General features: G+C 40.6%; 1 protein-coding gene across 1 annotated transcript in view; it reads right to left on the bottom strand.

The window, feature by feature from the left end:
• Positions 1 to 4827: 4827 nt before the first annotated feature.
• The window catches only part of LDAH (lipid droplet associated hydrolase), a 125413-nt gene continuing 114652 nt past the window's right edge, over positions 4828 to 15588 (bottom strand). Inside the window, exon 7 of the mRNA XM_075144973.1 lies at positions 4828 to 8072. Coding sequence (XP_075001074.1) covers positions 7881 to 8072 — 192 coding nt within the window. The 3' untranslated portion in view covers positions 4828 to 7880. The remainder of the gene's footprint in view (positions 8073 to 15588) is intronic.

The raw sequence follows: 15588 nt of genomic DNA, 5'->3' as shown, positions 1-15588 counted from the left end.
GTCAAGTCAACACTATCTGGAGCGCCTTTGACAAAACGAGCCTCTCTGCTGGTCAGTCGTGGTTTTATTTATATGTTCTTTTCTTTGATTAGAAAGGAAAATGTCAAAAACTGAAAAAGGACTTGCGTTTCCAATAGCCGTATCTCTAGTAGTTATAATTTTTGAAGCAATACTCGTATTCCTGTGTGTGCCTCTAAACTATCCATGTATTTGTTCAGCTTTTTCAGGTCTGAGTGTGTGAAATATCTCTAAAGAAGATAGCTCTGTAAGTGATGGTGTAAATGCATTGTTTGTATGTATTCTAAAGTTTAAATAGATTGTACATATGGAATTGTAAATGAACTGTAAACAGCAATCTATATTTTCTTGAATATATTATATAGCAGTATATATTTGTTAAATAAGTATTCTTGTATACTCTTCAATAACCTTTTTAATATTTTGTACAGATAAGTTTATTAAATATTTTATTGTTAAATAGATCTCTGCAAGATTTTTTTTTCATTTGAGGACTCGTGCCTGTGTCCCAAAACCAGATGGCTCATTTCAGAGCAGCCTTCATAAGTCGCCTTTACTTCCCGGGCTACTGAAGACGTTAAAACCAAAAATGAAAAAGCCTTTCATTTTAAACTGCCTTCCTTGGCAACCTCAAGTATTTTCCAAGAAAAAAAGTTGCAGAAGAGTGAGTGTTTGCGATGGATTTATCATCAAAATGTGCATCCCTTTTCTTCCCTGTGTTTCTGGATGCAGTTCACCTGCTTTGACAAGTAGCTACCCAGCTCCAGCCAAACAGGATTCTCTCCATTGACCTGAATAGAAAGCTTTAGGGGCTCGAAACATTGGATTGAGGGGGTAAATACGAGAGCTGGAAGAATACCCCCTGCTCACATCCTGCTCGTGATACAAAGCTGGCCTGAAGGGTTTGACTTGAGCACAGGACTCTTGCCCCTGCGGGTGCCCGGCTCCCTGTGGTCCCCGCGGAGGAGCCCAAGGCAACGTCTTCTGGAGGGGTGAGGGAGGAACCCGTTTTGGTTAGGTCTGGTGAAAACATCCTCTTTAGGACATGAGGAAGAAATTAGGAATTTCAAAATTTGGGAAATGAAAAAATACCTGGAAAAATGTAGAGAGTCCTTTTCCCCCAAATCAGGTCCGGTAGTTTCGTTCCTGTTAGGTATCACTGGCACACGTGGTGCATCGCCTAGTACTTGAGAGATTGGGCTGTTATTACCACTGCAGCAAATGTTTTGTTAAAGTTTGCTTTTAATTGAATATTGTTTTTTATTATTCCATTCACTTTGAAAGAGAGTTTCAAAGTTGGTTTTTTTTTGATAGCTTAATAAAGCACCCTGGGACATGAAATCCTTTTGCATTTTTAGTAGATGAACTTTAAAAGTTATGGGACATCCAGAAAGCAGGGAATCTGTAAAATTAGCTTAATCCATCATATTAGATTAATGTCATGCACATTCAGGAATGGGCTGTCAAATAGGTATACGACCTTTTTCTCATCTGCTTTCACTAGGACATTATAGTGGCAAACCCAGAAGTTTCAGGGAGATTGAGTTGCTTTAGCATGTGCTGCTGCAGTGGACATGACCACAGCCTTGGAGACAGCGAGTGAAGGTAATAGGGTTACGACTGGCTCCGCTACATCCCTACCGCATACAATACTGTGAACATGCAGGTGTGGAGTAAGACACGTTTGGAAGCACGGAAGAAGTCTTCAAGGCATCAGGTATGTGTTTCAGTCATAGCAGAGCAACCTCAGTTTTCAAGACCCAGGAAAAACACATGGAGAACTGACAAGAGAGATTTGCCTGAAGGACTTGAAAATTAATTCTTACAAGACTCGTATTTTCTAGGCTGTCCCTTCATCTTAAGCACACCCACAAACACATGGCTCAGCTGGAGTGAGGCATGGTGATTTCTATTCCCAGCGGCATGTGGAATGACGGACCAAGCACGAGCCGCCTTTCGGGCAGTATCCTGCACCCTCACATGCTCATTTACGGTCACATTGGCTGAAGGGGTCTTTTGGCACGAGTTCTCCGGCTAGGCGCGTGGAGGGAGACAGGATGGCATTTGCCCCCATACCCCCCTGCCCGCTCTATGTGCAGTTTTAAAGGAAAGTATTGAAAACTTATTTTGAACAAAACATTGAAGGGTGAGAGCAAATGGTTATTCACGGGAATCCCATCCCGTCTTCACTGAAATCAATGGGAGTGGTAAGTTTGCGTTCAGTGGAAACAGGTTTTGAGTCCACAGTACTAAAATAGCACTTCAGACTACTCATGTGATTTACAACATAAACTAGTTAATCCTCACATACATTCTGAAAGCCAAGCATTGTCATGATCAGCTTAATTTGAGAGAAATCAGAGGCACAGCAAAAACAGGTGAGATGCCCAAGGTCACACACTATTACAATGGAAGAAAGTGCAGAGCATTGCTAGGACAGGACACAGTCTGACCTGGGCACCCAGTGACCCAACCCTAAAATAAATGCCTAAGTCCCTTATGTAGTAAAAAAATTAGTTGGTGCCTGCCAGGACCTCCAGAGGGAGATCTGGTACCCCGACTTCTGGTACGTACATGTCTAAGTTAGACCAGACAGGGAATTCAACATCTATTTTGGGAGCGCTGCTTTATGAATTGAGGGCAAGTTAGGTGAGCCAGCTTGACTTTGCTTGGAGCACCAGTTTTCCCCTTAGCACCTAATCCAAAGTCCAGTGAAATTAGTTTTAATGTCTACATTAACTTAAGTAGGTTTTGGACAGGGTCTAGCGCCTGCTTGAGACTTACCTGAAGCCTCTGATGTATCATCCCACACAGTTCTCCGTAATGGAGACCAGTTCAGCAGATGCTCGGGGAGATCACTGGGACATGTGTTTGCTGTGAGGCTCAACTGCAGTCCCAACGTATTCTTTTATGAGAATTTCATCTTATTTTTCAATAACTGATGTCAGGCAGGCATGTTTTCATTACTACGAAAACTTAAATCCTCATTATCGTGAAGTGCTAATTCCATAGGAATCCAGCTGCATTGGACTGCCCTATTTTGGTGCAAACTCGTAGGGATAGGAGGATAAAAGGAAACTCCTGTCTTGCACGTAATATTTTTGTACTGAAGCTCTTTGTTCATGTCGTGTCACCTCTGTTGCCCTACTCTCAGTCAATCAGTCACTTGGGTCTCCCTAAGCCTGTGTGCAATCCTATTGACTTTATTGAGGCTGTACTGGGGCTGTAATTGGAGTTACACACTCCAGCTCACTCTGGATGCTTAAAATCCTGTTTTTCTTTTTTTATGGGTGAAAATATACAGGTTCCTTCCTAATAAACACTGATGAGTTGCAGTACCCCCTGCGTGATGAGAGCAGAGGATGTTAACGCTTCAAAACATATATATTCTGTAAATGGTATTCCTGTTTCTAACAAGTTAGATTGGAACAGCTGGATCCTTATCAAATTTTAAGGGTGCCTGTTAAGGGAAAAGGAATAGCTGAGTCCTGACACTGGGAAAGCCTGTTTTTCCCAATTCCAAGCCATCTCATCTTCATACACAAGAATTTCTCTTAATATATGAAGCACAGTGTATTTTAGAGCTTGGGGTCGTTAAGGTGAGTTTGTTCAAGATGTTCATAAACTGGGAGATTGGGGGGCACCCCCACTGCCCCCTTCATTGTGAATTGCTTCAGATAGGATGGCAAAAATCTCCTTCGAGTGATTGGCAAACACTGCAGTCAGATACAGAGCGAGTCGGATGTTTTAAACAACATTCTGCGTTTTATTGACTGCTGCAAACTACTTTCCTGCAAGCACATTCCTGCAATATGTGGACTGGAAAAACCTAGTCCATTTACTATCAGCTCAAGCACTTGAAAACAGTCTTTAATTAAATCTCTCCCTGCCTGTCCCGTCTGAGCATGCGTGTCAGCCTCTTTCATAACTTCTGCGTGATGCTACTGAGAGCAACGATCGCTTCTGGCAGCTGGCTTGTGCGGTTACTGCTGTATCTGCTGCTTGTACTCGAACCCCATCAGCTGCTCCAGAAATATATGCTGGTTTAATAGTTCCCGGTCACTCACAAACGCTCTCCGGATTCTTATTTTGTAAATGTGCCAGGAAAGAGAACATTTGCCTGCAAGTGAAGAGCCTCAGAAACTTATTGTAGTTGGGAGCCTGAGTATGACCTGTGACACAGAGTAAAACCCTTGGGTTTTACTAGACCCTTGGGTCTAGTAAGTTTATCCAAACCCAGTAATAGTTTGAGCAACTTTATTAATGATAACATTGAACATCTTGTTTAAAGTCTTTGCTGGCAATTAGCTAGACCAAAGAAAGGGACGGGGAGTGGATGCACATATAAACCCATTTTCTGTAAAATAAATACATAAATGACCTCAACTGCAGAGAAAAGATTATCTGTCGTGGCTCATGTATGCAATCTGTCTCCTGCGAGTCGAGAAACTGGTGTTTAGCTTGGAGTCCAACTCCAAATTCTTCACCATAAACACTGGGCAAGCACTCATCAAGCTTCCTGAAGGGACAAACCTCACTAATGTACACACTCTATAGCTCATTCAAAGCAGCAAACACGGAACTGGAGGGAGCAAGGGGAAACACCGATTGATTATTTTGGAGTGGCTCTGGATAAAAATGCTTAAGTGAGTCAGGTGCCTACCACCCACTGATTTTCTCTGCACTTAGCAGATGTCTACGTCGCATGTGAAACTTGGGGTTTGGCCAGTATTTTTGTAATTTTTGTATGCATGAAGTAACGACGAAGGGGAACTAAGACTCAACAAGTTATCAAAATAAAGAATCAAATTAAATTTTACCATAAATGTCTTTATTTTTGTTATTGGAGTTGTGTACTTTTTCATAAAAGGTATCGATCTAGCAAAACACTTGAACATGAATCAGTCATTGAAGCTAGCAGGATTACTCGCGTGGTGAGAATTAAGCACAAATGTGAATGACAGAGATTAGGTGCTACTGCATACAATTCATTTGCGATAGGTTTCCCAAGAATTCTAAAATAGTCTAAAATAGGCAAGACCACACTGTGTTTTCATGGTAGGTTGGCACATTTGGACCATAAGCACTTTTGACATTCTCTACCTGGGGTCGTGGTGAACACCATGGGCTTCAGAGGAGCTGGATTCTCATTGTGTGAGATCTGCTCCTCGTAGGAAATACAGCTGTGAAAACTAGACCCGTACTTTTTTGCAATGAATAGAGTAGCAAATTTTCAGATCTTAGCCTTACAGTAACAGCTTCTAGGAGGAAGGTAGCAATTGAATCAATACGGTTTTGATAATCCTAGAGAAAATTCATTTAAGAAAATCGTAAGGCATTATCCTGCAGTAGATCTGGTCATCACTGACCAGATCTAATCTCAGTTTAGGTCTTAATGCAGTCAGTAGGATTTGTTATAATGGATTAACATTTGTATAAAAGACATACACAAGTCAAGTACAAGTATTGCTAAATTAATTCCTCATACAAAGTATACGAATAATGCACTGTAAACAACTGCTTCTCATAGGTGCTTCAGTTTCCAGGCTTTAATAGTTGCTTGTCATCTTTGGTTAATGCAAGATTTTTTCTGTCCTCAGGAGATCCACTACAACAGCTGAACTTCTACAAACTGAGTCCTTGCTCGATTACCTGATTCCATATACTTTGAAGAACAAATGTTTTGTTCAACCAGATCAACGTGTACATGAAAACAACCAAGTGAACTGTATTTTTTATGCTGCTAACATACAAACATGTGCATATGTATATATAGACACGTGTACACACATATATATCTCTCCATGTATGTGAACACCCCCCCCCCCACTCCGCCCCAGGGAGCACCTAGGCCAATAGATGCATTTAGCATCTGCCATAAGGCCATCCAAGAGGAATGCATGCCAACATCTGGGGGCTGTTTAAACACACACAGACACGTACAGCTATGGATTTCTAAAGTGAGCACAAGCATTGTTTTGATCATGACTCAATATGGCCCTGTAGAAAGAAGGAAAGTCCCATGACTCTCCAATAAACCGAATCAGTCGCATGGGCACAGTCCCTTCACTTGGAACGAATCTGGCTCCTCCCCATGCTGCTGCAACTGTGGTCTCAACATTTCTGCCTCAAGCATCAGTATCTGTTTCATTACGCGGCAGTGTAATCTGAAAATCCACTGGCTAGTCTCAAAAGCTAAACCAGTTTCTGATGCAAAGAAGGTCACTTAAATCCACTGTCTGCCTGCAGGTTTGAAAACTAGTCCAAAATATCCAGAAACTGAATTCTATTACAAATTGCTCTAAATATTAGTGAAAGATTCAAGGGGGATTTAGAGGGAAGTGGAAGGTTTGTACATAATCGTGTAAGAAAAGTAAGGAATTAATGTTCTCCAGTACCATTCTCACTAGTATCACATTAAAACTGTTAATAAATCATGTAAGTTAGATACTCAATGCATCATTTCAATTCATCTGTTTGCAAGGGCAGGACTTCTCCTGACTATATTCTGTACTGTTTTTTTGATTTCTAAACGTCTCTATGAACTCCACAGGGTGACTATTTCACAGGTTCATGGCTAGAAAGCTTTTCCTGATTACACTTGGCTGTTTCCCTTACTTACATTATTTTCATTTCTAGCTATTGCCTGTAACTTCTTCTGTTATCACAACTGGTAGGATGTTTTTTTCTAGTTTTTTGCTACCTGTAAAGGAGAGGGATGGTGAGGAACAGTGTACTTGTCAGCAATGCGCTATAGCAAGGATCTGGTTCTCAATAGTAACACTTCATGCCATTTCATGGGTGCAACCATGGCAGAGTAATAGCCATTTTCTCATGGTGGACTTACCTAATTTGTGGCTTGGCAGAAAATTTCATACTTCAGTCCTTAGAGCAAAGAATTGAAATTTAGGCATGCATCAAAACTGGTTTAATTCTTTAAAGTTGCTGAGCAAGCACTGTTCTCATGGACTTCATTAGGAGAGCTAGGCCACCTATAAGTGATTATATATGGATTCTGAAATCCATTTTAATCTTTTAATACTGGCACTTTTGACCAGCGTCCTTTACCTTTTCTACAGCCAATCAAAAAATGAAACGCTTGGCTATGTTCCAGATAAGAGCTCCATATGTATTCCCTCGCTGAGCAGCCACAGTTACCTTATGGTATTTTTAATACCCTGTGGAGTCCTCCTAAACCCCTTCTGAGACTTGGAGAAACTGCACACCTCACCTATACATCTCCCTTGTACTCATCCTGAACTCAGCCTGACCTCTGATTGACCATCAACCCCATCTGACCTGGAGGAGACAATGTTAGGGTTGTCCTGGGGCCTTGGGCTGTTCTGGCTGTCATGCACCAGGGTTACATGGACAGGTAAGACACGTGGAGAGGGCCAGGTCTTTCACAGCATATCAGGATCCATTGCCAGGATCCATCCCCAGGGGGATTTTTATCCATGCAGAGTAGCCTGGTGTTTCTTTCTAAAGCAGGCCAGCTGGGCTGTCCCAAACCCATCCCTGACAGTTCTCCAGCAGGCGAGTGAGGTGGTAGGAACTCAGATACACTTGTAGCCAGTGAATCTAGTATCCGTGTTGTCTAGAGTGCTAGCAGACGATAAATATTCCACCCTTTGCCAAGTCCTGCAGAGTCCTGAAGACACGGGATGAAGGTACATCACCACTGAATTAATAAAACTATACTTTGGACCAGCCAGTCTCTCTTTAACTTTCTCTAAAACATCTCAATAGAAAACAAGCCATAATCTATAATAAACAGAAAAAAATAGGACAGACTCTCTCACAAAAAATTACATGTTCACAAAATAATTACATCGTTTTCTTTTTAATCACAGAATCCATGTTTATAATTTGGTCAGATCATCCTGTAACCAGTCTGTAATCATGGCAGCCATCTCCTTGCTGGCATCTAGCACAAAGGCGTGGCGGAGCCCTTTCTCACAAAGTCGAATGTCCCCGTCTGGAAAATCCATTTTGATCTCATCGTAGTAGTGCTGTGGACACCAGCTGTCTCCAGTTCCATAGTAAAAAATCAGCTAGAAATCAAAGCATATCAAATCATTAATTTGAAAAGTTACTGATGAAGCAACCGATATCCAAACACAGAGCACTGAATTATTTGGAAATAAGCAATGCTTCATGACCCAAGTTATACTGTGAGGAATAGCAAATTGGTAGTTCTTGGTTGTTTCCAAGTCTGCAATTATGATGAAGCCAATTAAATGCTCTGTGACTCAGTTTCCTCATCTATAAAACTGTGGAACACAATATAGGCTTAACTCTGAAAACAGAGATCTGCTGCTGAAAGTCTGGCTGTCTTCAGAAACTTGTTATTATGGATCAAAACATCTAGTTGTCCATGGAGTCTACCCCTATCCAGGCAAGCTGCTGTGTTTTCCCTAGCTATTAGTGGTTTTCTATGTTAGCTTTCTAGCTACTTAATCAAATAGCAAAATTACCAGTAAACTTGATGGTATGTCCCAGCTGAAGGGGCTCACCATTATGGCTTTCTTCTGCATATAAACTCAGAGAAAGTAGGAGGTTACTCCACATTTGTGAGTAGCTCAGTCTTACTGGCATCTGTTAGGTGTGAACTCAAACCACCTACCTGGTTGGGGCCTTAGGTGGAGGAACACCTATTTTTCTTAACCTCAGTGTTAAATGTAAACTAGCGGCGATTCATTCAGCCATGTTAGAATATCAGCAATTATGGTCATTCTCAGAAACAAAACTTTTTTTGCTTGGAGAATTTTATAATCATAGAATCTTAGAATCATAGAATAGTTTGGGTTGGAAAGGATCTTTAAAGGTCATCTAGTCCAACCCCCCTGCTGTGGGCAGGGACATCTTCAACTAGATCAGGTTGCTCAGAGCTCCGTCCAACCTGACTTTGAATGTTTCCAGCGATGGGGCATCTACCACCTCTCTGGGCAACCTGTGCCACTGTTTCACCACCCTCATCGTAAAAAATTTCTTCCTTACGTCTAGTCTGAATCTACCTTCTTTTAGTTTAAAACCATTCCCCCTTGTCCTGTCGCAACAGGACCTACTAAAAAGTTTGTCCCCATCTTTCTTATAAGCCCCCTTTAAGTACTGAAAAGCCACAGTAAGGTCTCGCTGGAGTCTTCTCTTCTCCAGGCTGAACAACCCCAAATCTCTGTCTTATCTTTGTGAAGTGCTGCCTGTGTAGAGTACAGGCACCTCCCGGAGATCAATGAGCAATTTTCTTTTGGGTTGTAATGTGGAACAAAAATTCTACCAAAGTCCATTTTGTTTTGATCTTGCCCTAATAACCTTGTTCAACGGCATGAAGCAGGTGCTACAGGGCCCACCTAAACACAAAAGTCATAAATTCCAGGCAAATATCATATTCAATGGAGTGTCTTTTCTCTCTGTTAGAAACACTGAATGCCACTCTTTCCCAAGTCATCATTTCCCCCCATTTTCATCTCAACTTTGCATGCTATAGCTATGTTTTTCAATTTCTATAAAGTATTTGAAGGGAGAGTGGTTGCCTGGGAGAGAGTAAAAACCTATGGATTTAAAACTATACAGGAACAAGATTAACGACGAGGACTCTTTATACTAAAATGTTTGAATGCAGGTACCAGAAGGATGTTGATTGCTCAACATATCACACACACAGCTTGGCCCAATTCCACTACTCTCATTTGTTTCATATTTCATTTCTGTACTTCAGTGAATAATTGAGCAATGCTATCATAAATTAGAGGACAAGAAGTCTTCCTTTCATCACAAAAATCTTCAATTCTATCATTTTTGTAGCCATGTGGAATATAAATAAATGCACCCACTGGGCCAGAGGTGGGCTAAGAGCCCAGACTGCATTTCACAAAATGTTACAAGTTTTTGTCTAACTCGCTTTTCTCTTGTTGAAGCGTACCGAAATCTTGGACATTACTGACTATTGGCTGTATCCAAAATATATCTCAGTTGCATAGACACCAACCCAAGTTATACTTCTACGTATATGTAAAACATAGAACATAAACCATCCCATGTTAACAAACATTATTGGTTTCCTTTGTAACTCACTAATTGCTGGAAACAAGGTATGGCGTTTGCTTTAGCAGAAGATTTCTTTTGATCTTGCCTTTGATTCATAAATCACAGGATGTCACACTAACAAAAATTCTTCAAAAAAGCCAACGTAAAATGGCCAGCTGCATTCAGGCCTTTTGAAAGCCAAACATCTGACTGAATTATGTTTAACCCTGGGCTCCGTTACCAACAGATACAAAAAATAAAGATTATGAAACTGAGAAAAAAAGAAATGGAGCAACTCCAGTTTAATGGAGTAGTCCTTAAAATTATTAGATATTTTGATAGGTTAGTCGTAGAGTCTCATCACATGATCATTTAGAAAACGATGAAAAGTCATTTACACTTACAAAGGTGGATAAAATACTTGGCTTAGTCTGCATGAACTGCGAAACGGGCTGTTCTCCAGGTAGGGTTGTAAACTTGAGAACTCACAGATTTGGAAATGCCTAAACAAAAGATTTATGTGCATTCTTAGCTTGCCTCTGGTACATTTGCATTATGGTTTAATCTTTCATTGCATAATCCAAAGGATCCTTGACTCATTCAATCCACTGACAGGATGACATTCAGCTGATGAGCTGCTATTTGATAGTATTTTTTGTTTTAAATTCTGTGTGTGGTCTGGGGATTCATTTACTATATATTTCATGGTTTACAGACAGAATTTATTTTCTTATGTGCATTCCTCTGGCATGCACCACTACAGGATTTGCATACTCACATTTATTAATTTAGTTTTGCAACACCTTCGTGGCCATTTTTATCTCCATTTTGCAGATGGGGAGCACAGAAATTAACGTGTAAAAGTAATTAATTAATCAAACTACATACATTAATTTGAAAGTATGTAGTGTAGTCTTGAAACAGCTAGAGCTGGTTTTCCAGTATGCGTAGCATTACACAGTATTGACTATGCTCAAAGGATAGCACTCCTGGACTTCATTTGCGGGTGCTCTGAAACACTTGTCTATCTCTCTGTAAAACAGATTTCAAGGTCTTAAATGAGATACTCAGAAAAGTGAGGACAAACTGTGACCATCTATGAAAAATATTGATGACTTCACCAACAACCCATTCTTGGATGTGAAGTTTAGGTGCCTTTACCATGAAGCTATCCGTTTTTACTTCATATAGTTCCCTGTTTCCTTCAACAAGCATTTTACCGCTTCTGCCACAAATGAGGTAGGAGTTCTGCATCCTGCTGTCTCTTTTATTACACAGCTCTTTTGGTTAATGAAAGGGGAAAAAGGAAAAGTGATGTTTTAATGAAGGACCATCTCTTAATGCATACATAAAAGGTGTCTGAATTAAGATTGGTGCTTCCTAACTCTGAAATGCTTGGTAATGTAATACCAACTGGTTTTAGCAGAGCTTGTGTATACGGTCTGCTAGACTTCAAGGAGGTAAAGCAAAGAACCAGGTATTTTACATGTGGCACCTGTATGCATTGGCAACAGTGTTAGCACCTCTAGGTCTGCTGCTTTAGGCCTCTGTCCCTTAAGGTCATGGTGTAACTGAAAGAAGTCGCACTCTCAGCTTCTGGCCAGAGGAACATGGGACACCTTCCTGCTGGGTGTCACACTGGGGGTGTCCAGCACAGAAATTAGTGATTTAGTTTGCATCTATTGTGTGTTTTTGAAGCAAATGCCATATTTGTCCAGATTTACCATGCTTTGGTTCACAACGTGGAGTAATCTTGGAGTGTATTAACTCCTTTCAACTGAAACGAAGGCAAAGATGCTCTTCAGGATCACACTTAGTGAGCTCCAGTCACTAATGGACATTCAGTCCATGGGACCAGGCAACTGTTGGCTAAAGTAATAACCCTCTGAGATGCCTACATTGGGAACATCAGGTCCTCACCACTTACTATTTATCTCTACAAATTTTCTTCTATTGTGCTGCTCCTGTCTTTAAGGCAAACATAGCCAAAGGCACTTGCTGAGAACAAGAACAATAAGATTTTGGAGATTTAGGTTCCATTCCAAGCAGAAAAGGGCAGAATATTTACCAATATTCTGTCCAGTCTTTGCAAGTATAACTTCTTCTGTCTTGTTCCTTTCTGATCTCAGGACTGCTCTACCCCCCTTTGGCTCATTGTTTCAGCTCTATTCTCCTTACCTAGTCATTTCCAATTTCCACTACTTCTGCTCCTTATTCTAGTCCCACAGTCTTGCCCTGCCAAGTCCAAATTTTAGTCTTCTGGTTTCTCCATCCCATGCTGAGTCTCAATTCCAACCCTAGTTGCTTTTTCTCTCAGCAATTCTCCACTTTTTTATCAGTCTAGAATCTCTATTCGCAGCTCTACTCCTCAAAATCTCTCAAACTATCAGTTGTTCTTAGTCAGAGTTGGGTTCAGTTCAGCATAAAAACATCTAAATACAGGTAATTGTATTGTGGCGTTTACACGTGTGCCAGGCATCCAAATTCCCACCGGCACAGTCAGGAAAGATATAGTCAATAAAGCCATCGGTGCTTTTCAGCTATTCAGCTGAAACAGCAGGTGTCTACTGTAAGGTGGGTGAAGCTGCACTTCAGCTTCCACTAAGAACTCAGTTGCCTAAGTGTAGGTACCTACTGCCATCTGAGATGCTCTAGATATCTGGGGCATCTGCATGAGACTGGCAGGTATGACAGATTTTATAGGAGACTCACAACCTTCTGGCAAAACAGCTAGAGGCCAAATGGGGATATTCCACAGTGCCCAAGATTAAGCCAGATGTCCATGTTTAAGGGCCAAATTCCACCTTGACTTCTTCAGTAGATTTCTATTGACTCTAATGGGGTCATCTGCACCTCCAATGCCTACTGCACCTGCAGATCCCCTACAGGTAAACTCATAAAGCATGATTCAGGTGCCCATACATAAATATCTGGTAGTGTTAGGTTAACGGTTGGACTCGATGATCTTAAGGGTCTTCTCCAACCTAAATGATTCTATGATATCATGCAATTTAAGATTGATATACTAGCATATCCTGTTTGGGTATCTCCAAACTAGCATATCTCCACTCCTGCTACAGGCAGCTCGTGTGTCTCATGTGCCAGTCTTGCTTGAGTAGCTCAAATCTACCACTTCATATAGCACCAGAAGCCTACCTTTAGCCAAATAAACGGAGCCTTTGGTTCTTCCTCCCTCCTCTTCTCTGTTTACCCCTCACTCACTAGTTCCCTCTATACTAGCTCAGCACATATCTCCTCTGATTGGAATGAATAGCTTCCTTCTCCAAGCCAAGAATTTTTACCATGAGAAAACAATGTATTTTCCCCTGAGCCTTATTGGTAGACGTTGTAGAACCCTTTGGAGCGAAATAAAAAATAAACAGTCAAGGTAGGATAGACACTTGTGTCATATATGAATTAAAGTTTGGGTACATTATAACAAACTAAGAACAGTTTTATAACAGGAAAATTTGGGGAGCTTTATTTGATGTTGCAGTTATTTTGTCGGCTTATTTCGTGTGCAGATGTTGGTGTGTGCATTCTGTGTGCCTATGTGCGTATGTCTGCAAATCTAAAACTTTAACATACATGTTTCTTAATAAGAAACTGCCAACAGAATTCAGAATTGTTTTCAAAATGCTTCCCTATTAATGGATTATGCAATAAAATCTAAAAGCAGGATTGCAATTAAGGTGTAAATTTTCAGTGAGCCAGATGGTGGTACATGGCCTATGAAACCTGACAGATACTTGACTGTCGTCTGTGGCGTTGAGGGTCTTTCTTTGAACGACAAAATGTCTGTGCTCTTTGCATATGCCACACACAGCCACAAAATATACAGATGTTAGGATGTTACCTATTTTCCTAATATATTAAGACAGATTCATTTTAGATGTATTTAAACAAAATTTTCCAGAATCCAAATGTTCCCATCTTCATTTTAACATCAGGAGCTTTGCTATTGCAGCACGCAGGCAGGCATAATTAACGAACCATGTGTAACCAGAGGCACATGAGATCTTCATTAATGGTGGGAAACACTGGTGTGCACTATATGATTTGCATGGATCTGCAAAGTACATATTTTCCTGTGGACTGTGGACGGCTGTAAAGACATCCCGAGTCAGCACAACCACTGTACCACCGACGGAAAACTGCTGCCAACCTAAGCATTCAAAAATGGTGAGTCAGGCCCCCAAAATAATGAGACTAGCTTAAAAATAAACAGATTTACAAAACAATAAATAGAAGGTTCTTTCTATTTTTCTCCTGGGCTTAAACTTTTCAATATTTGCATTTTTTAACTTTTCTGCCATGAGGGCGAGGGGATTATTTTTTATTCTTTTGCAATATTGAATGCTGAGACTTCCAGGTATTCCTGACTCAGAATGGCAGCTACCACTGGACATGACAAAGACTTTATATGATTCCTGATACAACACCCTGCTTGTTATGAGTGACTAAAACATGGCCTCTTTCAGCATCTGACGATGAGGGCAGAGTAAAGGGGATGTGGGTTATCTTTGCGGGCCATTTCAATACCGTGTTTGAAATAGTTACGCAATTTCAAAGTTTCAAATAGTTTTAAAATACCAGCAATGTTCTCGTAAGCTGTTTTACCATTAAAGTGCTCAGAATTGTTTTCAGCCTTAGCTTCTGTAAAATAAAACACAAGTCAGAATAGGGCTCTGTCAGCCTAGTACCCTGTAATATGGTATGTGTACTCAGACACTGCACAATGATGGCAGCTGCTAAGTAAACATCAGAAGAATCTGAGATTCGTATCAACAGGATGTTTACATTTTAAAGAGTTTCTAAGAAAATAATAAAGATTTCCTGCAGTTGACTCCATTGGCACTTGTTTTAGTATGTATGACAGTTTACAGAAGTATAAATTACAGAGATATTTCTTTTATACTTCATCTTGTGGCTGTCATAGGTCAACACTGAAAAACAAATCCAAAAAGTTAAAAAATATTAATTGAGTTTCCTCTATCTCTCTGGAATTTGGTACATGTTATAACAACTTTAGGATCTTATTACATCGGCAGGCACCACTCCAGCTGATGGCAAAGAGCGAAGGACTGATCTCTGTGGATATAAACTAGCGGCACATCTGCAATGGCAAGCAAGACCGTACCAGTGTCCTTGCTGAAATCCTTGTCTCTGATACGTTAACTTCTTGTCAGTATTACTCCCACATGCATTCACTGGATGAGACGGCAGCTTCTCTCTGGGTGACATCTCTCAACAGTAACCAGTGAATAGTTTCATTTGCTCTTGGATGAAAACTAGTTTAAAAGGCATTAGCCCAGACTTAATTTTAGTTTCAATCAAGGTTTATAGAAAATGACTTAGCTTCTCTGGAATTATGAAAGTGTCTCCACCTTATCCTGCCAAAAGAATAGTATAAACGACATGAGAACAGACTGGTTTGGGACACGCTTTTTTTTTGGACTTGCTTCAGTTGTACTTTGGCTTTACTAATCAGTTTCTGGGAAGAATTCAAAGGTCTGGCATTGCCCTAGGAAGCCCTAAATGCTT

Source organism: Calonectris borealis, chromosome 3 (genome assembly GCF_964195595.1).
Source record: "Calonectris borealis chromosome 3, bCalBor7.hap1.2, whole genome shotgun sequence".
Lineage (NCBI taxonomy): Eukaryota > Metazoa > Chordata > Aves > Procellariiformes > Procellariidae > Calonectris > Calonectris borealis.
The sequence above is the reverse complement of the archived record's forward strand: the minus strand, read 5'-3'. Positions and strand labels throughout refer to the sequence as shown.